Here is a 23984-nt window from a genome sequence, read left to right on the forward strand (position 1 = left end):
AGGCCCTTCCCCTTCAACCTTGTCTAGAATCTTTTTCTTTTCAAGTTTGGTGAAAATGTTATCCTCTACTGCCTTATTTGCCCCCGCCCCTCCACCCCGCCCCAGCTGCAAATGAACTGTGCCTCCTTAGAACTGTCAGGATGCCATACCTCTCCCATGATACTTAGTCATTCTAACCTTGTATGTGTATCCAATCTTATTCTCAATATCTTGAGCTTTTTGAGAGCAAAAACTGCTTTTTACACAAAACAGTGTGATATAGTAGAAAACACCAGTTCGGAGCTAAGAGACTTGAGTTCAAGACCCTCATTTGGCAGCTGATGGACTGGACTGCCTCTGACCAATCACTCCATCTTAGTGTTCTCATTTACAAATTGATGACTTGATCTAATTCAGTGCCTGTCTATGGAGACATTTTTTATAGTCCACTGAAAAGAGAGAGAAATAAGGGACTTTTTAGTAGATGTTAATGTTCAATTTATTAGACTTTCCATTGTTCTATTTTGTTCCAGTTACTTTTTTAGTATAATGCAAAAATGTCACTTATTTTATGAAATCATGATAGTAGAAGAGAGTAAATAGACTTGCACTCTCTTCACTTGGTGTAAAAAACAACTGGGAAATGAATGTTGATGCCTCAACTGTTGGGGGAGTAATTGGAATTAGCCTATAGAATTCTGAAGCCTAGAAACCACAAGTTAGGATGAAGGATTCTTCCATATTCATAATCCTAAGTATTTGTGTGTGTCATGTAGTGCATAGCACTGTATGTGTGTGTGGCAGCTGAGAGTCACTGAATGAATGATTGTCCAATGTAGCTTTTCTACTGGTTCCCATATATCTGTAATTCTGCCCCGTTGGTTATAAGTAGCAGGGAAGTATGAAGAAAACATTTCTATTTTTGTGGAATATTTTATGCTTTCCTTTGCCCTGTTTCCATTTCTTCCTCTCAGTCTTGCTGACTGCCCTATAAACTCCCAGGGCTGCTAGCATACTGAACTTATTATTACTCTTATTTGCTCTTGGAGTGCCAACTTGGCAGGTCTGTGGCAGTGAGGAAGGTATGCCATGCCCAGAATCTCATCGTGGAGAATAAGGTGGTAGAGGTGGGAATAAAGGTGACTGTACACTCTATTTTTTTTGGAGGACATTAATGCCAACATGTCCTTGTTGATTTAGCAGAAATTTCCACTGCAAAGTCTTTGTCTTCTTTAAGAGAAAAAGACTGATTTTTTTTTTCTTTTTCTGAACAGGAAACTAGATTTCAGAAAGACCCAGCCCTGTTCTCCCTAGGTAATAGTCTTATTTCTTGATGAGATTTGGCTGCCTGAACCAGATAGGAAGTCTGAAACCACAGTCACATTTGTGGAAGTAAATCCAATAGGATTTCTGAGTCCCTCGTTATATCCTGTACACTGAGTCAGTTTTGCTCTAAGTTTCCAATCAAATCAGTGTAGCATTTTTCTTTCATATGAATTAAATTTTTTCCCACTAGATGAAAAGCCTTTCAAGCCATATGGTAAAAAAATAAAAATAACTGAGAGTATAGTAAGGGAAGGCTCTTTTAGCGTTGGTACTATAAAACCATACTCAAGATATTCAAGTGTCATTTCCGTTGTAGATTGTGCTATTTGTGTCTGCACTGTACATTGTGAGATATTTTCCATTTAATAACTACTGTATATCACTAGGCCAAAATGTAGCTGACAAAGATTAAAGTTAATGGTGGCAAACCAGCAAACCCTCCCCCACCCCCAGTTGTCAAAGTCTTCAATAACTCAGACTGCACAAATCAGCATAAGGTAAAACCAGTGGAGAAAAGTGATTCTACAACCTTGTGTATTCTCCATGTATTCTCATCACTGGACCAAGTTTGAACATCACTGTTGCAGAATAGCTTTAGCTGCACAAGAAGTTACTAGTAGACTTTGTTTTGGTTAGAAGCACATTTAATATTTTTTACAAGTTTATTTCTTCTTCCTTCCCTCTCCTGCTTCCTTCCTTTCTTCCTTCCTGAGTCCCTTCTTTCTGAGAGGTACCATTGGCAGGGTCTTTCCACGCTGCAATTCTTCCTCCAGTGTACTAGTCAGCCAGGACCTTGGGTGCTCGGGTCAACATGGGATCTGAACCCAGGGCTTTCTCATGTGGCTCTGTATCATACCTCATATGGTAAAAAAATAAAAATAACCGAGAGTATAGTAAGGGAAGGCTCTTTTAGTGTTGGTACTATAAAACCATACTCAGGATATTCAAGTGTCATTTCCTTTGTAGATTGTGCTATTTGTGTCTGCACTGTACATTGTGAGATATTTTCCATTTAATAACTACTGTATATCACTAGGCCAAAATGTAGCTGACAAAGATTAAAGTTAATGGTGGCAAACCAGCAAACCCTCCCCCACCCCCAGTTGTCAAAGTCTTCAATAACTCAGACTGCACAAATCAGCATAAGGTAAAACCAGTGGAGAAAAGTGATTCTACAACCTTGTGTATTCTCCATGTATTCTCATCACTGGACCAAGTTTGAACATCACTGTTGCAGAATAGCTTTAGCTGCACAAGAAGTTACTAGTAGACTTTGTTTTGGTTAGAAGCACATTTAATATTTTTTACAAGTTTATTTCTTCTTCCTTCCCCCTCCTGCTTCCTTCCTTTCTTCCTTCCTGAGTCCCTTCTTTCTGAGAGGTACCATTGGCAGGGTCTTTCCACGCTGCAATTCTTCCTCCAGTGTACTAGTCAGCCAGGACCTTGGGTGCTCGGGTCAACATGGGATCTGAACCCAGGGCTTTCTCATGTGGCTCTGTATCATACCTCCTTGTGCCACTGTGACTGGGCCAGGATGTTTAGAGATAATGCCTGGAGTGAAAGCAAATAAAATTGAGAGAGTTTGGTTTAGATTCTCTAAAACTTGTCATGACTTTGGGACTGGTGATTCTTGCTTCCTGCATTATCACTGATTCATTCATTAATCTATTCATTGAACACTCACTCATTGAACACAAAATGCTACATAAAATAAGCTTTGTTTTTACCTATAGTCCAGGGAAAAAGACAGTAAATAGAAAATAAATATATAATTATCAATTAGTTAAGAGCAAGATAGAATTACAAAGGCTGCAGTTTAAAAGAGTAACAGAGGTATCTTATTTCAAAGGGATGATCAGGGAAAATCTCTTTCTGGAGATATTTAGACAGATTTAGGATGAGAAGTCAGCCAAGTGAAAAGTGGAGAAAAGAAAAATTTTAATCTGGATGTAGAACAAGCATAAGGTGCTGGGCAGGAAAAGAGTTTGGCACATTCCAGCATTGAGAACAGCTCAGATTGTCATGGACAAAGGCAGAGGAGTAGGGGTGAGGTTGGAGGGGGCTGGAGCCAGGGCAGGCTGGCCCTGCAAGGCTGGGTGAAAAGCTTGGGTTGAATTCTGAGCAGAGGTGGATATGAAAGAGAATGACATGAACCATTTATGCATGCACAAGAGCACCTGGGCTGCCATGTAGAGAAGAGAGTGGACAGGAACAAGAGCAGAAGAAGGAAATCAGCTCTACGTTTATTCAGAGTAATCTACACAAGGGATGATGGTGACCTGTCTAAGAGCAGGAAGGTGGGGATAGATAGCCATATTGGGGTCTAATTAATGACATAATTGTGTAGTAGGGTTGAAAATTAAGTGCTCAAATGTGCCATATATAAAACTATATATGTAACTATATATATGTATACACACATACATTTAAGTATGTATTATAAATTATGTAATTATGTATATAGTTATATATATATATATGCTACTTTTAAATATATATAAACATTTAAATATACACAATTTCCTTTGTAGGTTATGCTATTTATACCAACACTACACTTTGTGAGGTATAACATATTTAAATATATGAATATATATAGCCACATACACACATAATTTTTTTTTTTAATAGTTGATTTACCTAAAAAGTCTCAGCCTCTATATTGGGGTAGAATGTAATGGGGAAAATGTAAACTTCTCAATTCTATTTTAGGTTAACTCCCCTTCCTGTAATTTGATTTTTGGGGGGTGACTTAGTGTTTGTTTTTCTTCTCCCTCACTCTCTTACTGTGAATGTGCTGGGGAGCAGGTGAGGAGGTTTCTGTGTCCTCATTGTGGTTACTGTGAGTCCCTGCACTGTTCACCAGGCTCACCAGCCTCTGCTGTGGGGAATATGTGTATCCTTTGGTCCCCAGCACTGATATGCTCCACCGATAAGAGACACTGAGATTGTACTTGTTGCTTTCTTTTCTTGCCTCAGTCAGGGCCTGATGGGTCTCCCTGGTTGGCTCAGCCTTACCTCAGGTCTCACCCAGATCCTCTATAACTTCTGGCCATTTCTCTGCCTCTCCACTCGTGGACCAGAGAGTCCATGTGAGGACCCATGAGTCACTTTACTACCACAGGAAAGCCACGGGAGGCCTGAGATACAACCTCCAGCCTCTTCCTGTTTAATCAGACCAGGCAGACTTTACTCTGCTGCTGCCCCTCTGTGAATGTGCAGAGGGTACTTGCCAGTTTCCCAAGTCTCCTTATTCCCATCCCTCGATTTTGATTTGACCAAGAAAGCTAAGTCATGTGACGCCTAACTGCTTGCCTTTCCTCTGCCTCCTTTTCTCATACTCCTTTAAGGTATGCAAGGGAAGATTTTAAATTTCTTTTTCTGCCTGTTGAGAATTTACCTTGTATTTTATTCTTGTCCTCCTCAGACAGCAAGCCTCTCATGGCCCACTGTCATTAACATCCCTCTCTCTACTGTGGAAAATACTCATCAGAGCTGAGTCCACCAGGATGCCTCCTGATACGGGAACCGTGGAACTAAACTCAGTATCATTGGGATTGGAAATACATTGGTTTAGTCCTTCAAAATATTGTTCATGACCCTTGGTGTTTGTAGATATAGCCAAAGTTGTCAGCTCAGAAACTTAATTTGGTTTATACAGCTAAAATTGCTCTTTCATGCCTGGTGAGCAAGTTCAATGCCTGAGCAGGATAACAAAGGTTTTACATGATATGACCTGAAGTCAGCTTATCCAACTTTCTCTTCCATTGATCCTGTACCCATAAGGAAATTGAATTCTCAGTGTTTCTTAAATGTGCATCACACTTTCCCACTTTGATGCTCTGGCTTATGTCGGACCTGTCTTATGACATGCTTCCATTGTTCTTTTTAGCTCATTTTGCATTGCTCTTTAAAAGTCTATGCATCCTTCAAGGCCTGGCTCACATGTTACCCTTACCATGAAACCTCAGAGCCCTCCAATTTGGTGTGATCTCTATTTCCCCCAGGCTCTCATGGCACCTTTGCCTTTATTGTGACCCTTATCACCTTGCTTTATATTGTAATTATGTCTGCTCTGTTTTTCTAGATGATGAGCTTTGTGGGGGGGAAATGGGTGATGCATGGCCGTATCCTGACTGTGTACTACTCTGCATCTCCTGTGGTGTTTGCCACACTGCTGTGCACACAAAGTGCTTGATAATGAACAATGAGTGGCGCACCACACTCTTTATAAAGCTTTCCAAATCTTACATTAAAAGCTTTGAAAGAAGTGTAGAGGTGTTACTTTTTCAAACGTTTGGTGGTATTTGTCTATTAAATTTCCATGCAAGATCCCTTGGCCTGGGATCCAATGAGCTGTGGGAAACAGGGTTTCAACTGTTTCTCCCAGGTCCATGAATGTCGTTATATTTACAGGGGTCTGCAGAGGGCCCCAAAACATGGCAGCACAATCATATATCAGAACCCACTATCATAAATGAGCTGGACAGGATAAGCCAACTTGAAAGAGAAAATAAAATATTATAACCCCAACTTGAAAAGAAAATATGGTGTGTGGTTTATTACTGTGGATTATGGAGGAAGAAAGAACTGATTTTAAGTCAAACACAGAAAAGCAGTGACACTCTTTAAACTCAATACAGTATTCACATGGCAGACATTGGACTTTAGAAAGCCAAACCTTAAGGCTCCTGCTCTGGTCTATAAAATAGATGTAAAATTGCCTTTTTACATTATTAATACTACATTATTAGTGTGCCATTCTAGAGGCAAGGAATGTTTAGGAAGAAAAAATAACCTTGAAGCCAGCATGGTTCTTTCAAGTTAGAGTCTGTTTGTCAGAATCTCACATTGCATTTTAAAGACCTTTAAAGACTGTGGCTTTGGGAAATTCCATTCTGACAAAATGAGACAAAGAGGAACTAGGAGTTGTAACAAAGGAAACAACTTTTTTTAGTGATAAATTCTTCAGTGACTAGGAAAATGAACATGGTCTTAAATACCAATAATAAGATTTGCTTAGTTCTAGAATTCCCTTCTATCGAGGGTGACTTTTCTTCTTTTCTGAGCTCTTTAGTTCCATCGTTCAGTCTCTGTTGCTTGAATATAGTGAGTTATTAACATCTGGCTCAGTCACACAGGTATCAAAATGCTCTCTGTGACCCAGGCTGAAAGCAGAAATATGAAATGTGTTGGACAGGCTCATGCTGGTCTAGAGGCATGACAGTATTGTATACAACCTTGATAGGGGTTCCCAGGACTAAGCAGGGATGCCATGGGGTGGAGGTCTAGGGCATCTAGTAGAGTTTGAATCAGATGACCCCTGTACCTGTTCAACCTAGGTGACACAGTTGGATGCCAAGACTTTGCTCCACCATGTGCAGCTTCCTCTTTGTTTCTTCTGATTTGCTTGTGGCTCTCAGAGACTGGAAGGATGCAGTGCATCCTGCTCTATTCAGGGTCACTTTTGGGTAAAGCCCTGGTGAAAAGCTGGCTACTTTTTGGGTCTTTTACATGAAGCTTTCAGGTCATTAAATGAACAATTGCTGGTGGCTGGAAAAGCACAACCTAAATGAAATGGGAAATATGTTATTTATTCAGATGTTTCAGGCAGAAACAGATTGATGGTCCGCTTCTAGAAGACTGAACTGATAGAATCCATTTGTGATTCACTCACTTTCTCACCTTTCATTCAACAAGCATTTTAAAAAGTGCTTCCTATGGGTCACATATGATGGACCTGACTGTTCCTCACTTTTGCACTTCAATGTCTGTCTAGGCAGGTGATGTGTCAACAATCTGGGACAAGGAACGTGAGCAGAAGTGACTACCGAGTCACATATTGAGCAAATCTTGTTTTTAAGAGAAGTCAGTCTGGTGGGTTACACACCTGGGTACCAGGCCCAAATCCTATATCAAGTTTCAATTTCAATTTCAAACTAGAAGGAAACTCAATAAAAAGAATAGCTGTTATTACTAGGGTGATTTCTGTTAGTTTTCTAGGATTGACAAGAAATAAGTTAACATGAAAGCAATTTATACTTATTTGTTTGTTTCTAGATCACCAGATTAAAAATTGACCGAAACCCTTTTGCCAAAGGATTCAGAGATTCTGGAAGAAACAGGTAAGAATCACTGGGAAGAGACTCACTGAGATTTCTAAGTCATGTTACTGCACTCACCTCTCACTGGGGGCTCTTGGCCCCTGGGTTTTGGAAAAGAGAGGCTTGCTCTGCCACTGTGTTGACTCAAGCAAAGAGAAATTATGGCTGACCCAAGAATTTCCAAGAGAGAGGAGAAAGGAGAGGGGGGCAGGAAGAGAGAGAATCAGAGTCCTGATTTCAGGGTGTACCCTTAGCCAGCCCAGGATCACGAGCACATGCTGACATGATGTACTCACAGAGCTCACTGGACTTGAACCGAGAAACTTCCTGTATGGGAATGCCTTGAGGAGAGCTGCATTTTATTGCTGAGCCAGTATTAGGCCTCCCAAATTCTTTGTTAACAGAATTCAATCGCTAGACCAAATACTTCATGCTATTCTACCCTCTATATTATACTTGGTAATTTAGTCACTTAAAACAAATTTTATGGTAATTAATAATCACCATAAGATTGTTATTTTTTTCATGATAAGCATGGATAAGTGACCATAATACCTGCAGTGGTATCTTAGTATTTTATATTACCAGGAAACAAGCAATCATGGGATAAAGAAAATTTTTCAGAAAATAATTACCTTTAAGAGCTAAAATTCTGCTGGGGCCAGCAGATAGTATAATGGTTATGTCGTTGGACTACCACGTAGTTGACCACGGTTCGAGTCCTGGGCCTGATGGCTTTAAACTCATGCCAGGCATGTATGCATGTGTGCCCAAAATCCTGAGAGGAGAGTGGAGGAGAAGGGATTACAGCATAACCATCTCCTCTAGGGGGTGATTTCTCACTTTCTCTCTCTGTCTCTCCAATGCTTTATAGCAAAAATCTCTTTTTAAAAAAAGTGCTAAAATTTTAGAAATAAATAAATAACAATTTTTCTCCCAGGAAATATTTTCAAAATATATTAGATGTAGTTTCCTGCTTCAGTAAAGCAGTTATAGATCACTACCTTTCTTGACAATATCATCATTATGACTACATTATTATAAAGTGAAACTTTTAGGAATTGCTGAAGTTTATAGGACTATTTGCTCCTATTGTAAATGGTCTTTGAGACTCTGTTGCTTTTTGGGTTGATGATTCTCTCTATATTCTTTTCATCTCACCCTTTCTGTATTGGAGTTGGCAGGTGGCATGGTGGTTAAGTTGTTGGACTCCTGCGAGACTGCAGTTCAAGTCCTGGACCTGGGGGCTTGAAACTCATGCTGGGTGCATGTGCGCATGTGCCCAGAATCCTAAGAGGAGAATGGAGAAGGGATTGCAGGGTGGCCATCTCCTTGGGGGGGGTGGTGGTGGTGATTTCTCACTTTCTTTCTGTCTGGTGAGCCCATGTATCCTATATCAAAAATCTCTAAAAAATGAAATAAAGTCTTATCTATGGAAAGTTAGAGGAAAATGAAATGACTAGTAAAATCACACACACACACACACACACACACACACACAGAGTTATTCAAGCAGAACATTTTGTCTTACATAAACCATATTGAATCAAATGTGATGTTTAAGTCTCATAATGTGTGTAGGCTTTGCAACAGATATTTATTTTAATGGTCAGACTTTTTTATAATTTGGGAGAATTTTTTTACATCTAAATGACACATTGTCAGGAGTTATCTTTGGTTTTCTCTCTGCAAGACTTTTTGGATAACCCAAAACTTATATTTAGAATCAACTGATGAAATATTTAGTACATTCTGTTAGAATTTATATTTACATTAAACATTGGTCATGGTGATCATTTCCTTTACACAGTGATTTATGAAAACACTTCCTTATATCATAATTTAAAAATATACTTAGATTTCTTTAAAATTTTATTTGCCTAAGAATTAGTTTTTTAAGAGAGATTTTTACTATAGGACACGTGTGCTCACCAAAGAGAGAGAGACAGAGAGACAGAAAGTGAGAAATCACCCCCTAGGGGGATGGCTGCACCACAATCCCTTCTCCTCCTCTTTCCTCTTGGGATTTTGGGCATACACATACATGCACCCAGCATGAGTTTCAAGCCGCTGGGTCCAGGACTCAAATTGTTGTTGACTACATGGGAGTCCAGTGATGCAACCATTATGCCATCTGCTAGTCTCATACCTCAGAATATTTTAAGGTCACATCTATAAAGTAAAATTAACTTAAACTTTTAGCTTTCAGATAACAAAATTGAACAATACGTTGTAGGTAAAACAACTACTTAGTAGTGATGCACACTAGAACCTAGGCAGATGGATTCCAGGAATTTTCACTCTAGTACAACTGTCTTCAGTTATGTAACTACAGTCATGTGCTTCACAATGACATTTCAATCAATGACAAACAAGAGGAATTTTAAAAGTTCATGAATAAATGAATTAAGATATGAATTTATGGGACCAGTAGTTAGCATAATGGCTCTGTCGCTGAACTCCCATGTAGCTGACTGTCGTTCGAGTCCCAGACCCAGTGGCTTAAACTCACGCTGGGCACGTGTGCATGTGTGCCCAGATCTTGAGAGGAGAATGGAGGAGAAGGGATAGTGGTGTGGCCATCCCCCCTGGGGGGTGATTTCTCTCTTTCTATCTCTCCGTCTCTCTCTTGTCTTTCTGGTGAGAACACGTACCCTATAGCAAAAAGCTCTCCAAAACAAGATATGAATTTATTTTGATGCAAAAAATTGAAATCCACACATATTTTTTCATTATATACATTTTCCTTGAACTTTTTGAAGATCCCCTTACAACAACGGTGGTCCTATAAGGAGCATATAGGCTATATATCTAATAGGCTAGAAGTATGGTAGGTTATCCCATCTGGGTCTGTGTAAGTACATATTCTATGATACTCACACAACTACGAAATCATTTAACAATGCATTTCTTAGAGCATATTCCTATTCATGCCACTAAGTGACCCATGACTGTACCTTCTTTTTCCTTCCTCTGTATCCCTAATAACATTTAATATTTGTGTTTTTTTTTCTTGACATTTGAAATATTTTCTTTTATTCTTCCTTTTCTCTTTCCAAAATCCCTTCTGATGTTGGAGTCCTTGTTTTTCAGTGTTTTTGGTCACTTTTTCTAAAGTTGAACTTGATCCCTCAATAAGTGCGTTTTACTAACAGGTGCCCTTGGAAATTGCCATCTATGTAGGTATCAAAAAATATGGGAGAACTTCCAGAAGTTCATGTAAAGATGCAATTCAAGTGTGAGTTTACTTTGGTGCTAAAATTTTTGAAATCCGTGCATATTTTTTTCATTATATGCCTTTTTCATGAACTTTTTGAAGACCCCTTACATATTCATATGTATCCATTAGTTTTGAAAAGGTTTATTTATTTGTTTCATTAGTGAGGGAGAGAGAGACAGCACCCCTGCAGGGTCCTGATATCATGATCCACTTCCACCCCTCAACCAGACGTGCGTACCCTTTAACCATGGGCACATATAGACGTGTGCCCTTCAGCACTGGCACACATGTCTAGAATACTCAGGGTGGTCTCCAGACTTAACTAGAAACTTTCCTATGTGGGATTGCTTTGCATACTTGCATGTTACTTCTGTGTCATTGTCTGGCCCCATATACATCAATTATTTATAAATGTTGAAAAAATAAATCAGGTTAGCAGGTAGAGTGAGAGTGGGAGCTTTTTTTTTATTTTTTTTTATTTTTTAAGGTTTTTGTCCATAGGGCGTGTGTGCTCACTGGAGAAGAAAGAGACAGAGAGAGAGAGACAGAAAGAGGGAAAGTAAGAAATCACCCCCTAGTGGGTATTGCCATGCCTCAATTTCTTCTTCTCTATTCTCCTCTCAGGATTGGTGTGATTTTTCAAGCCATCAGGTCTAGGACTTGAACCATGGCTGGTTATGGGGGGATCCGGCACCTTAATCACCACACCACCTGTTAGACCTGAGAGCCACTTTTATAGGATGGCCAGGAATAGTCTCTCTAATGAGACAAGGGAAGCTGCCAGACATGTACCCGATTCTAGACAGAGGAAACAGCAAACTCCAAGGCAGATGTACTAGGGGTGTGTGTGTGTGTGTGCACATACACATACATGTGCGCACACACATCTTGGGGGCCTTGTGGCTGTAGCATATGGTCCCTGCCCAGGAATGTGAGCACACAAGACAGGAAACACATAGGCATGACTCGGAACAGGTAATTAGATTACATAGGCTGTATCGATCAGCATTAGACCTGCGCTCTGGAAGTTGGAAGCACACTTGAACCTTGAGAATTGGACCATTGCAGTTGAAGGGTTGACCACTGCTCAGGAAGTTGTGATGGGCTCTCACATCCAGTGCTGAGGTGCTTGTCTCTCCTTTCTGGGTTAGGAAGGACCTTGACGTGTTTGGCCCTTAGCCTAGGCCTACCTGAAGGCTGGTGAGTGCCTTATTGCTCAGGTCAGACAATTATTTGTCTGTCCTGCCTAGTGGGCTGTTTGTGTCTATAAGGCAGAAGGTGGGCAGAACAATGGATCCTCATAGCCCATTTTCATGCTTTATTTTTTTCTGAAGGTATAGAAATCCTACATTATGTGCCATTGAAACCTGAGGTTATTTTAAGTGCTACTAGTAATTGCATCAGTTAACTATGACTGAAAACTTACTGAATTCTGGACCCTCTACTTATGTTAACTCTCGTCTTCAGAACAACCTGTATTTTGCAAATGTAGAAACTGAGATTCAGAGAGGGTAAGCAGCTTGTCTACTGTCACATAGTAAAGCTGAGGCAGGGAATAGAACTCCAGTTTACCTAACTTCAAAGAATGTGCATTTTCTTTTCCATCATGCTAAAAGTTTACACTTGAGTTAGTTCATCTCCCACAAATAATCAAGGACAGAACCCTTCCTCTAAATACCTTTCTTCCACCTGAAAACACTACTCAAGTCAATCAGAATCAACTCTTTTCCAAATAAAACAACCTCTGTAGTCTCAACCTGTTTTGTAGAGTAGGACATCGACTTTCTGTCTCCTGTAAACACATTTGCCTGGAAGAGGACAGGAAGCCAGGCTGAACTTCTCTAGGAAGTGAAACTGATATAATGATGCTGAGGTCATGTGTCTCACGATGGGTAAGGGTGACTTCTTTTTTTTTTTGGAGAGATTTTCACTGTAGGGCGCGTGCGCTCGCCAGACAGACAGAGAGAGACATAGAGACAGAAAGCGAGAAATCACCCTCCAGGGGGGATGGTCACGCCGCAATCCCTTCTCCTCCATTCTCCTCTCGGGATCTTGGGCACGCACACACACGCGCCTGGCGTGAGTTTTTTTTTTTTAAGCCACCGGGTCCAGGACATGAACCGCGGTCGACTACGTGGGAGTCCAGTGACATAGCCATTACGCTAACTGCTGGTTCCGTAAGGGTGACTTCTTAAAGCTGGAAGCCATTTTTGTCTTCCAGCATAGATTAAAGTCTGAATGAGCTGCCTAGAACTGAATGAAAGAAAACTGGATTAAAGAAAATTTCTTGGGGCAAATACAAGTATTTGGGCTCTCATATTTCTCTCTTTTAAGTTTAAAATTAAATCACACTTTAATTGTCACTACCTGCCTGCTGCATCTGATGAGGGCCAGAATTATTAGTGCCATTTTGCAGATAGGAAAGATCGATGGGTAAGATATAGTGAGTTAAGTGCAAATTTTCTGGTGGTTCTGTGTCAGCATCAGGACCCAGTTTACCAGCTCCCAGCCAGCACCTTATCTATTGCCTCTCTTGTGCTAAGGGAGATCTGATGAATCTAAGATCTTCCCTATATGTTGTAGACATCAAGTGACTCATGCAGAGAAGCACGGTTTGATGAGTTGCATATAAATGTACCCAAAACATACGGATCACATTTCCCCTAAAAACACATGGGCTTAAAAATTAGGGAGGGAAAGTGCTTGGCCAATGTTTTTTGGTTTTGTAGAACACAAAACATTTGTGGAATACTTTGGAGTTGCAGAGTTTGCCAAACCTCAAACCAAAACACGTTCAGGTTTGTCGATCTCAATTCATCCCAGTGTGATCCAGAGACTCAGGGAGGGAGGAGTATGAGAGGAAGGATTGGAGGAAATAGCTGTCCACCACACTCTCTTCAAATGCCTCCAGTGAGTCTCTCACACTCAGTGCCACCAGAGTGCACCCCTGGCTGACAGCTGTGTCCTCCTAAGTGTATTGAGAGACCTGTGGCCAAGATATTAGCTTTCCAGTCTTCATATTTTCATTAAAGGATGGAGCTATGGCTCCATCCTCTTCTCCTTCATCTCAATGGAAACCACAGTGACTGACCTGACTGCTGAGTTTGGGAGAAAGAATCTTCTTCAGGTCCTGCAGAGAGCTCATCTTCGGGTTGTCTTTCCTTGTACGGTGAGGAGAGGAGGCCTTGCAGCTCTGGAGAGTCGTCTTATTTCAGGGGAGTTCTAGGCAACACATTTTTCTTCAGGACCTGCAGAAAGCTCATCTTCGGGTTGTCTTTCCTTGTATGGTGAGGAGAGGAGGCCTTGCAGCTCTGGAGAGTCGTCTTATTTCAGGGGAGTTCTAGGCAACACATTCAGGCTTCACACCTGTGTCATAGTCTCCAGACATCTTCATCAATAGTAAAATTGGTATTTTGTTTCCTGGCAAGAGGCTCCTGTATCTTTCTCAGAATTGATTTTAATTGGATGAGGACAAGAGGTGACATTTACTGCATTGTCAAGGGCACTCAATGGAAGCCCAGAGTCCATGTTGCCAGCTCTCTGGTGTCACCATCAGCAGAGCCAGTCACAGTGCTCCCTGCTTCTTTAGGAAGTGGCAGTGTGGGAAGGGAAGAATTTTGTTGTGACTGCTCTTTTAAGCAGTTGCTCTTTCAAGGCTATGTTTCTTTCAACCACTGATAAGAACCTTCATTACAGGCCCAGACCTTCCTCACAATACCCAAGAGAAAGAGGAGTGTGAGAATAACGACTTAAAGTTTCTAATGTTAACATAAAGAAAAGACAGGATAAGGAAAATCATCTTTGCAAGGACACTTACTATTTCTTTGGGAGCAAAAGGGAAAAAGGGTGCAGGATGGATCTCAGTTAAAATTTGTTAAAAGACTTCTCTATTGTAACCGAGTAACTCAAATATTGTTTATGCCTTTATCTGTCTGGTAAGCTAAACATAGGAAAATTACTATATTTATAGGCTAAAAAAATGGCAAAACATCAGCAATTTTATACAGTTTGTCTTTCTATATTTATTTCTGGCCATTTAAGTTATAAGTATACAATTACTAGGACTGAGGAGGTCACGTAGTATCTGTAGTCTACTTGTCCATTTTTACCTCCAAGCTGATGGTATCAGTGCAATATTTCCCATTTTACTGATGGTAAAACTGAATATAGTAAAGGACTAGATTGCAGAATCTACAAGTCCAGCCAGTGACAGCATCCAGAGAACGATTTCACACTCTTCTGTTAGGCTTAGCTTGCCAGTATGAAGAAATCGTACCCTCTTTTCCCTCCTACTCCGTTGCTCCTGAAATCTCCAAAGCAACCTTAGAGCCAGAGAGCTGACGATGTGCCTTTTTCCAACCAGCACGACATTCCCAAGTGTCTCCCTGGCTTTCAATTTCTGTATTTTCATTTGTTCTCCCTAGAGTCACTGGCTATATTTTTCCAGCCAATCTCATTCTGTTCTTTCCTGGCAGTCTTACGAGCCCCTGTAGATTGTGCATACTCTTTTGTTGTCCCTGGCATGGGTGGCTTCGGCTGTTGAGCAGATCTATGGAAGTAATCAGTGCTGTGCTCCCTCTCAGGGGCTGCTGCATCTAGAGTTTGAGGTAGCTGGCCCCATCCTGGATTCTGGCAGCAGTGTCCAGCTGGACTCCTCCTCTTCCTCTATAGCTGTTTATCATGTCCCCTGGCTTGTGATCTTTTAGCCAGTACTTAATTTATTTTTCTGCCTTATTATTTGTTCTCCATCTTCTGTCATGAACCTTTTCTACCATTGTCCTTTTGGCCATGTGGCCTTGCCAGGGAAAGTTGGCAATTGTTTTATTATCTATGGCTCTTGCCCAGAGATGGTGTCATTGAACAGAGTGACGTCTTCTTAATGGCTAACATATTGGAGTCTGAAATATCTGCAAGATAATGAAGCCTGCAGGGGTTTGAAGGACACGTTTTCGGTTCTTTGAGGAGGAATGAGAAATGGAATTAAGTAACATACAGTTCTCCCACATTTAGTATAGAGCCAGAGGCTGACAAGGCTTTGAATTTCAGTGAAATAAGAATATATTCTCCAATTACAGGTCAAAACCTGAGCAGAACAGTTGGGTTTCTTTTGCTTGAGTTTGACCAGTGGCCAAACTTTCATTATGCTTCTCTCTTGTTTTGACGTAGTTTGTCTTTAATCAATCTGCCTTTATTAAGTGACAATTAGGAGGAAGTAACATCGTTATCTTCGTTTTACATATAGGGAGACTTAGGTTATATGACTTGGCCAAGGTCATACTAAGAAGCAGCAGGGGGGCAATTTGAACCCAAGTAATCCCACTGCAGAGCCTGTGCTCTTAACCATGATGATAACTTGCCCCATGTAATGTTAGTGTTACTACATTAATGTTAGACCACTCAGATACATGCAAGGACACTTACTATTTTAGTTAGCTTTCTTTGTTATCATGGATAGTCATTATACTTCTAGAGGTGGTTAAAACTCCTTATGAATTGCCATTTCTACCTGCTCAGACTCAATGTGGGAACTGGGCTCCCAAGATGGGAATCATAGGATGAGGAACAGTTTTAACTCAAATCTAACCATCTGTCTATTGGACACTTGTTCTTCCAAGCTATCGTAGAGCTTGTCAGTGACAGCTACTTCATCACATGGATATACTTACTGTACATTTTAAAGCCAAGGGGTTTGAAGGACACATTTTCGGTTCTTTGAGGAGAAATGAGAAATGGAATTAAATAATGTACAGTTTTGAATGGTGTTTTGTTTCTAGTCAATTTGCAGACTACGGTTTCTATCTTTTTTCTTTTGGAGAGGGTTTTTCTATAAGGTACATGCACTTGTCAGAAAAACAGAGAGACAGAAAGCAAGAAATCACCCCCTGGGAGGATGGCCATGCCACAATCTCTTCTCCTCCATTCTCCTTTTGGGATTTTGGGCACACATGCACATGCACCTGGCATGAGTTTAAGCCATTGGGTCCAGGACATGAATTGCAGTTGACTACATGGGAGTCCAGCAACATAGCCATTACGCCAACTGCTGGCCCCCAGACTATTGTTGGGAGAGCTTTTAGAGTATCCCTGGGCAGCAAATATCCTGGGCTTTTTTTTTTTTTTTTTTAAGTTTCAGTCTTTCTTTTATGTGCTAGCAAGTGATAGCAAGTGAGAGAGAGAGAGAGAGAGAGAGAGAGAGAAAGAGAGAGAAAGAGAGAAAACCCATGCCCCATAACAGGGTCTCATATCACAATCTTCCCTCCAGTCTTTCCCAGCCAGCTAGGATTATACTCATGTGTATAGGTCAATCCAGGAGTGACTCTCCATCTTCCTTCTGGCTTCCAGCATTGCAGAGTATTGTGCTATTCCTGGGCAACCACAGCTGGGCCAGTCATCTGGATAATTTGATCTAAGTAATTTCATTTGAGATCCAGTGAAGGAGAAGGAATTGTAGAAGTTGTGACTATACCTCAGTGGAGCATGGACAAGCTAAGAATGTTGAGATAGGGCTGGATCCATGGTGCAGAGATAATGCACTGCTCAGGAGAAGCCAAATCCCACATGGCAACCACGATTTGAGTCCTAGGCCAGTTAGATATGAATACTCAAGATCTGATGAGCTGTAGGACTGGAGGAAGGAGACTATGGTGTGGCCAGATCCTGTGTAAAGTGATCTTCTCTCTTCTCTTTCTCTTCTATGCACTCTTAGGCACATACACATATTCTATCATAAAGATATGATTAAAAAATGAAAGAATATTTGAGATGGGAAAAAATGTTGAGATGTGGTCATTAGATCTGAAAGAACAATGTATTCTGGTTCTGTATCTTTTTAAATACTGGAAAAGAAATGATATCTGAGGCAAAACACTACCCATGAATAAAATCTAAATAAAATCACCTAACATGGAATTCATGTTGTCTACCCTCAGTTTGCATCCCAAGCTCAGTTACCATGAACTATTTTCAGTTCTAAAAACACGCCTTCTCTCCCATACCTCAGTCTTTGTTCATACCGGTAACTCTACGGGGAAAACCCTTTCTGCTTCTTGTTTGCATGGAAAGTTGCTGAATACTCTTTAATATTAAGCTTAAAGAACTGGCTTTTCATGGAATCTTCCTTGAGTTTTCTATGTATTGAGTGCAGCATTTATAGCATAGTTCAGAAACTAGTCCTTTCCACGTTCTCTTTTTGCTGAGCAGGATACTCCTAAAGAAGCTCTTTATCTGAAGGTAAAGGCCTTATTGTATTTCTTCTGCCTTTATATTTTCTGTACTTAGTTTAGCATTTTATTTTCCTGGTTGGATAACCCCTTTATCTATCTCAGTGGCCTTCCCATTAGCCATTGACAGTCTTCTATTAAGATGACCAATGGCCTTTTCAGCCCATAGCATATGTCCCCTTCATTACCAAGAGCACTAGCAAAAAGTATATGAAAGAGTCAAGGGGCCAGCAGGTGTTTAAGGCATTGGACTCTCACATGGCTGACCACGGTTCAAGACCTGGACCTGGTAGCTTTCTCTCTCTCTCTCTCTGTCTTTCTTTCTCTCTATGGTGAGTGCATGTGCCCTATAACAAGTTAAAAAAATAGTAAATAAAATAAAATTCTTAAAAAAAGAGCCAAAATTAAGGAAGTCACAACTAAAAGAAATAACAAAGGAACATGAAAAACAACTCCCTATCTTGAGACAAATGAAAAACTGAAGCTACAGGTATGCTATCTAATAGGGTCATGGATGTTTTTAAAATTGATGTAATTGTCAAATATTTGCTGAATGTCAAAGGAATGATCGCACGAATTTTCTGGAGTGAGAAGATTGGATAGATTTTTTTCCCCCCTTCCATCTGGCTATTTTTCTATCAATTGATCTTGAGCCATCATCAATTTGCAAAAAAGCTCTTTGGCTTGCTTCCTTTTCTTCCTTGTCCACCCCCTCTTTAGCCCATTGTGTTGGTTTGGCTAGGAGCAGACTGGAAATCAGAGAGGTGATTATAGCCAAAGCACTGAAGAAGTAGGGTTTGGATATGGCCTCTGCTGTCACTGGAGCTAACAAAAAAAGTAAGCAAGAGGGGGACACTTGCCAATTGATCGGAAACCTCCACGATGACATCAGGTCTCTGGTGTGCAACAGACCTGGCAAGGCTCACCAAGTGGAACATGTTAATGACCTGTGGTTACCTAAGATAAGTTTTTTCATCTGTTAGACAATGAATTCATTTTTAAAAATCTGGAGATAAAATTTACAAAGCTAGGATAAAATGATGATGAATAAGCAATGTGTAGTACAGGCTAAACTTTGAAAAGATATCCAAATGACTGAAGCTATCAATATGTATTTGATAATAGCTCTTGTAAGTGAAGATGAGAGGCAGAAAGGACTGGTCTCTGCTTAAAGGATTCAGACTCTGTTGAAGATCAGAAATTCCATGGCTGGAACAGAAGACACTGAGAGAAAACTGAAGTCCCTCCGAGACCAAGTCAATAAAGATACAATCACAGTCAGGTGTAGAAACACTTCCTAAATCTCTACTACTAGAAGATTACTTTTGTCTTTGGATATTTTATTTTATACCAAATTGTTTTTCTAAATTGTAGGCTTAGAAAAATGAATACTGGTTCAAGTTTATGAAGAAATGATTCAATAATAAAATGTTCATTCCTCTATGTGGTAGCACAAGGCATATCAATTGAGTTCTTGCCATGCATCAGACACAGGGATAGGAAAGCGTGGGGATTCAGAGCCTTTGAATTCGTGCTAGCAGTGGGAAGAGGTGAACTGTCTACTCTTAGGGCCTTACAACAACTCCTGAGATGAGGAACTAGTATTTTCTAACAATTACAACTGTCCAATTAAGTTTCTAAAAAGGAGATACACTCTGAATATATAAATAGGTTTCAATAACAGAAATAGGATAATATATATATTAATAATAAAATTATACGTCAATTTATATTATATCCTATGTAGGATAAATTGATGTGGATTAGTAAGGCACAGGTAGGAGTGTGTGGTCTTAGTTGTGGTAGACTCCTGGATGGACTGTGAGTATATCCATGTGGGATATTTGTACATTATTTTTTTGAGTTATGAAAGGTCTCCATGATGATGATGTGGTGGATGGACTCCCTGTGGGAAATGTCTAACCCTCTCACTACTTATCCACTGGTAGTGGAACCAGAGGGTGAAAATTACATCAGAGAATTCAGCCCAATGTCAGAAAGAAAATTCTAACAGATCTATTAAAAAAGAATATTTTTCTGGGAGAATAAGCCAGCAGAAGAGGTATAATCATCCATGATGGTACAGGATGAGGTAGAGTGGATGGGGGGCAAAACCTTACCAAGTGTTAAATCTGTCATTCTATCACGCAATCTTCTAGGTTGAATTTTAGATTTGGAGAAGTAGTCACTCTCCTATATAGAGTTGGTTAGAGTGGATGGCGCACAAAACCTTACCAAGTGTTAAATCTGTCATTCTATCACGCAATCTTCTAGGTTGAATTTTAGATTTGGAGAAGTAGTCACTCTCCTATATAGAGTTGGTTGCTTAAATAAAATTATTAATACCTTTGCCATAGTCTTTTTATTTTTGCCTATTTTGAAAATGTAGCCTATGTTAATTTCTACTCAATAAATAAAATACTGGCAGGATATTAATATATCACTGCCACTTCATAGTCTTCTAGCACCTTATTAAGAAATAAGGAGGGATTGTTCATTGTCCTTGAGCTAATGTTTGGACCTCATCATTGGTTCACATTCCTGGGAAGAATGGAATAGGAGGTGGAACAATAAAGACCCTGCCATTAAAAGCCTCTTTGCCATTAAAGGGAATCCTAAGATGTTCTGGTGGGTGGCCAACATTCCAAAACAGAGCTGTAAGATCTAAGCCTGTCCTATCTATTTCTTCTATCCACCAAGGCTCAGCATGGCTTTATTTGCCTATCCTCTTATTATTCTGAACTCCCTAGTTGCCTGGACTCTCTCTCTTCACAAATAGTTTCATGTACTGTATTCAGCATTAACGTAGAGTGACTATGTAGAGATGTCTTCTAATCCTACTTCTAACAGATTAACAGCTAATAAACACCATGCAACACTCTCTCCTCTGAACCTCTTCTTAAAATACAGAGTTTGGTTTGCCAACATTGGTATATTTAAAGCCTCCAAGATTCCAGGGAAGACTTTAGAAAGTTAACTGTGTAAGTAAGACCTGTTCAGAGAGGAAATTTTCCAACACGAAGACCTAAATCTGTGTATCAGCAGCCTGTGTGGGCAGAACCTCAGGGGATTCTGTTGTCATTTAAATGGACAGGATGTTTGTCCTCACTTCAAATAAATCTTCTCACTTTACTCTTGTTATGTAAGACTGGAGAGAACTCTGGACTTGTATTACCTAGGGAGAAGGAGAGGTGGCATCAATTTTGTCTCAAACGGGAAAGCGTGACTGTTCCAGGGAGGGAAACCGTGCCATCTTCCAGTGACTTTGTTATGAAAGGACTTATGCCAGTTTTTCTTCCTCATTTCTCTTTGCCCTTCTTCCTCATAGTCCCTATACTCCTTCTCTCTCTTCTTAGCTAGAAGGAAAGCAATTAGTTTTAGAGAAAACTCAATAACCAGAAGCTGTGTTGAAAGCTTTAAAGAAAGCCCAACCAATACTCTGTTTTAAGCATATGAAATATCAACAAAAATATGTTTGCGATAACCTGGATAATTATATGAACATTAAATGTAACAGCACCTCACATATACACACAATTAATTAGAGGTTAAACAGTGTGCACATAGTCCAATTTATGGGATTTCTAATCCTAGTAAACCAGAAGCCTCAAAAGAATGTACTTGGAAAACATTGACTATTTCCTGAAGTCTGAAAATTTGTGACTCTTAAAAAGTAGCTTGATTATGGGGCTACAAAATTACAGATATTTGGAGAAATGTATTGGTCTTTTTGCCTGAGATCTAATTTCTGGGACCAAGTCCTTTCTTTACTTTCAGGTAGGTGTTTCTTGTTGCAATAGAAATTTAGGTGTGTTTGATTGTTTACTACTCCTTTTATTTGTGTTTCCCTGCTTGTCTCCATTTCAGACCTTGAAAGCCACAGTAGAGTGAGAGTTTGATTGACTCTTTACATTGCCAAGGTGTGGAGTTGACTTTAGAGAGATTGGGTCGGTCCACAGGTGGAAATGATGACACCATTGTGTGCTAGAGAAACAGCCCATGTGCTCTGCTCAACTGTACTCATGATAATAGCGGCCTTGACCTTTAACACAGCATAACTTTCTCCATGCAGACCACATCTCCTTTGAAGAAAGTTCATAGTTATAGATTCACTTGCTAGGAATCTGAATTTGTTTGATTTGTTCCTCCTCCTGAAATCCAGCATCATCTATCTGTACCAGACACTTTTCCAGCTTGATTTACCCTGACGGTGCTATCTCTCTGCTTATACCCATAGCATTTGTCAGATAAACTACCTCTGGGTCATTAAAATATCAATGCATTTCTTGGGATTATTTACAACTTCCTTTACTGGTTTTTCTCTCTCCAGAACCGGACTTGAAGCCATCATGGAGACATACGCATTCTGGAGACCCCCTGTGCGCACACTCACCTTTGAAGATTTCACCACCATGCAAAAACAGCAAGGTAAAGCCCTGGGAAAGGCCTCTGCTTAGTGACAGGATGAGAGTGGGAGTAGAGGCTGAACTGCATGTAACACATCTGGCTCCAAGCCAAGACGTGGGTTATAGCAATTCTCCTGGAATGAAGAGAATTTGGTAGCTCTGTAAATAACCAAAGCATCACCACTTGTGCAAACAAGCTGGTTGCAGAGGCAGCCAGCATTTCGTCTGACACTCAGAATTCTCCCTCCTTTCCTAAAAACATGGATATCTATTGCTGACCATGATGGCAATAAAATTATTATTACTTTCACTAAGCATTCATGTAGGCCTTAGTGTTTATTGACATCTTCACAATAAACTTCATTTATTCCTCACGGCAGCCTTATCAGTTTTCTTATTCTATTTTTGTAGATGAATGAGAACTTAGCTCTAGATGATGGGAAAAAATTCCACCAGTTCTCACAACGAGCCTGTCTGTCCATTCTGACTGTGCTCCCTCCTTTTTTGTTTATATGAAGCAACACCTCTCTCAAGTTTGTGGGCTAATGCTTTGTACTTTTCTTCTAATTGCTAATCTCCCTTCCCTTGAACCTCAGGTTGGAAAACCATAGCTTTTTCAGTGTCTTTCTCCAACCTCCTTATGCCCAACGGCAACACTGATCACAACATATAGACGGAGCTTATTCTGGTCTATCAGATGGCTGCCATTAATAGAAGCCTAATCTTTGAATTTGTGGTTCTGCCATTTGAGAGGCCATTCTAGGACTTGGTAATATATTGCATTAGATTCCTTTCTCAGGGGAGCTTCTAGCACTTCTAGCACACTGAATTAGGTTTGTTGCCTAAGTTGCTAAAATCTCTCAAATTTTAAAATGTAGCCATTAAAAGCATAGACGTTGGAGTCAGACAACTTTGTTGAGCTCTTACCATCTTTTCTCCTTGGGTTTGTGACCTTGGTCAAGTCTTTCAAGCTTTCTTATGCAATTTTCTGTATTATAGGGGATAATATAATAGAATTTTTGTGAGGATTAAATGAGATAATTCTTTAAAATCATAATAAATACTCAATTCATGCTAATTATCATTATCTTCATCATCTCCATCATTATCATCTTCACCCCCTTTTGGTCCAAGTGCCTGGATACCTAAGAGGAAGATAAATTATTATTACCTTTTTAGTGAGTAATTATTTAAGGTATCATTATACTATTCCTTTCACAGGGATCTGGTGAGATAAGTGATCTAGAATTTCCATGTCATTTTTCATAGGTAGAGAGAAATGAAAGCCTTTTATATGAAGTGAGTTGCTCCTTATAAAGCTAAAGCTGTGATTGGAAGCAGGGTCAATAATTATCCAGGGTGTTACTACTACATTGAGACCCTTAAGATGGAGAGTTTTAGTTTGTTTCTTCATTTGTCTATCTACTTATTTAAAGAGAGAAAGATAAGCACCCTCAATAAGGCCTCGTGTGGCAATCATTCCTTCCCTGCCCCGACCCTTACAGCAGCCTTTCAGCCAGCCGCAATCAGGAGCAGTGTAGACAGGTCAACCTAGAAACCAAATCCCAATCTTCCATTATGGCTTATAGCCTTGTGGAGCATTGTACCATTGTACCACTCTTGCGCTAACATAGCTGGGCCACGAAGCAGAGCTTTTGTGGGAGTGCAGAAAATCTGAGCCCTCCTCATCTTTGGTAGTTACTTACTCTCTGTGTAACCTTGGCAATTT

At 40.1% G+C, this 23984-nt stretch overlaps 1 protein-coding gene across 1 annotated transcript in view; it reads left to right on the plus strand.

Moving 5' to 3' along the window:
• TBX15 (T-box transcription factor 15) overlaps positions 1 to 23984 on the plus strand; it is a 140458-nt gene that overhangs the window by 101129 nt on the left and 15345 nt on the right. The window contains 2 exon segments of the mRNA XM_014583315.1: positions 7366 to 7430; positions 22180 to 22277. Coding sequence (XP_014438801.2) covers positions 7366 to 7430; positions 22180 to 22277 — 163 coding nt within the window.

This window comes from Tupaia chinensis, unplaced genomic scaffold, assembly GCF_000334495.1.
Source record: "Tupaia chinensis unplaced genomic scaffold, TupChi_1.0 Scaffold144247_1, whole genome shotgun sequence".
In the NCBI taxonomy this organism is placed as follows: domain Eukaryota; kingdom Metazoa; phylum Chordata; class Mammalia; order Scandentia; family Tupaiidae; genus Tupaia; species Tupaia belangeri.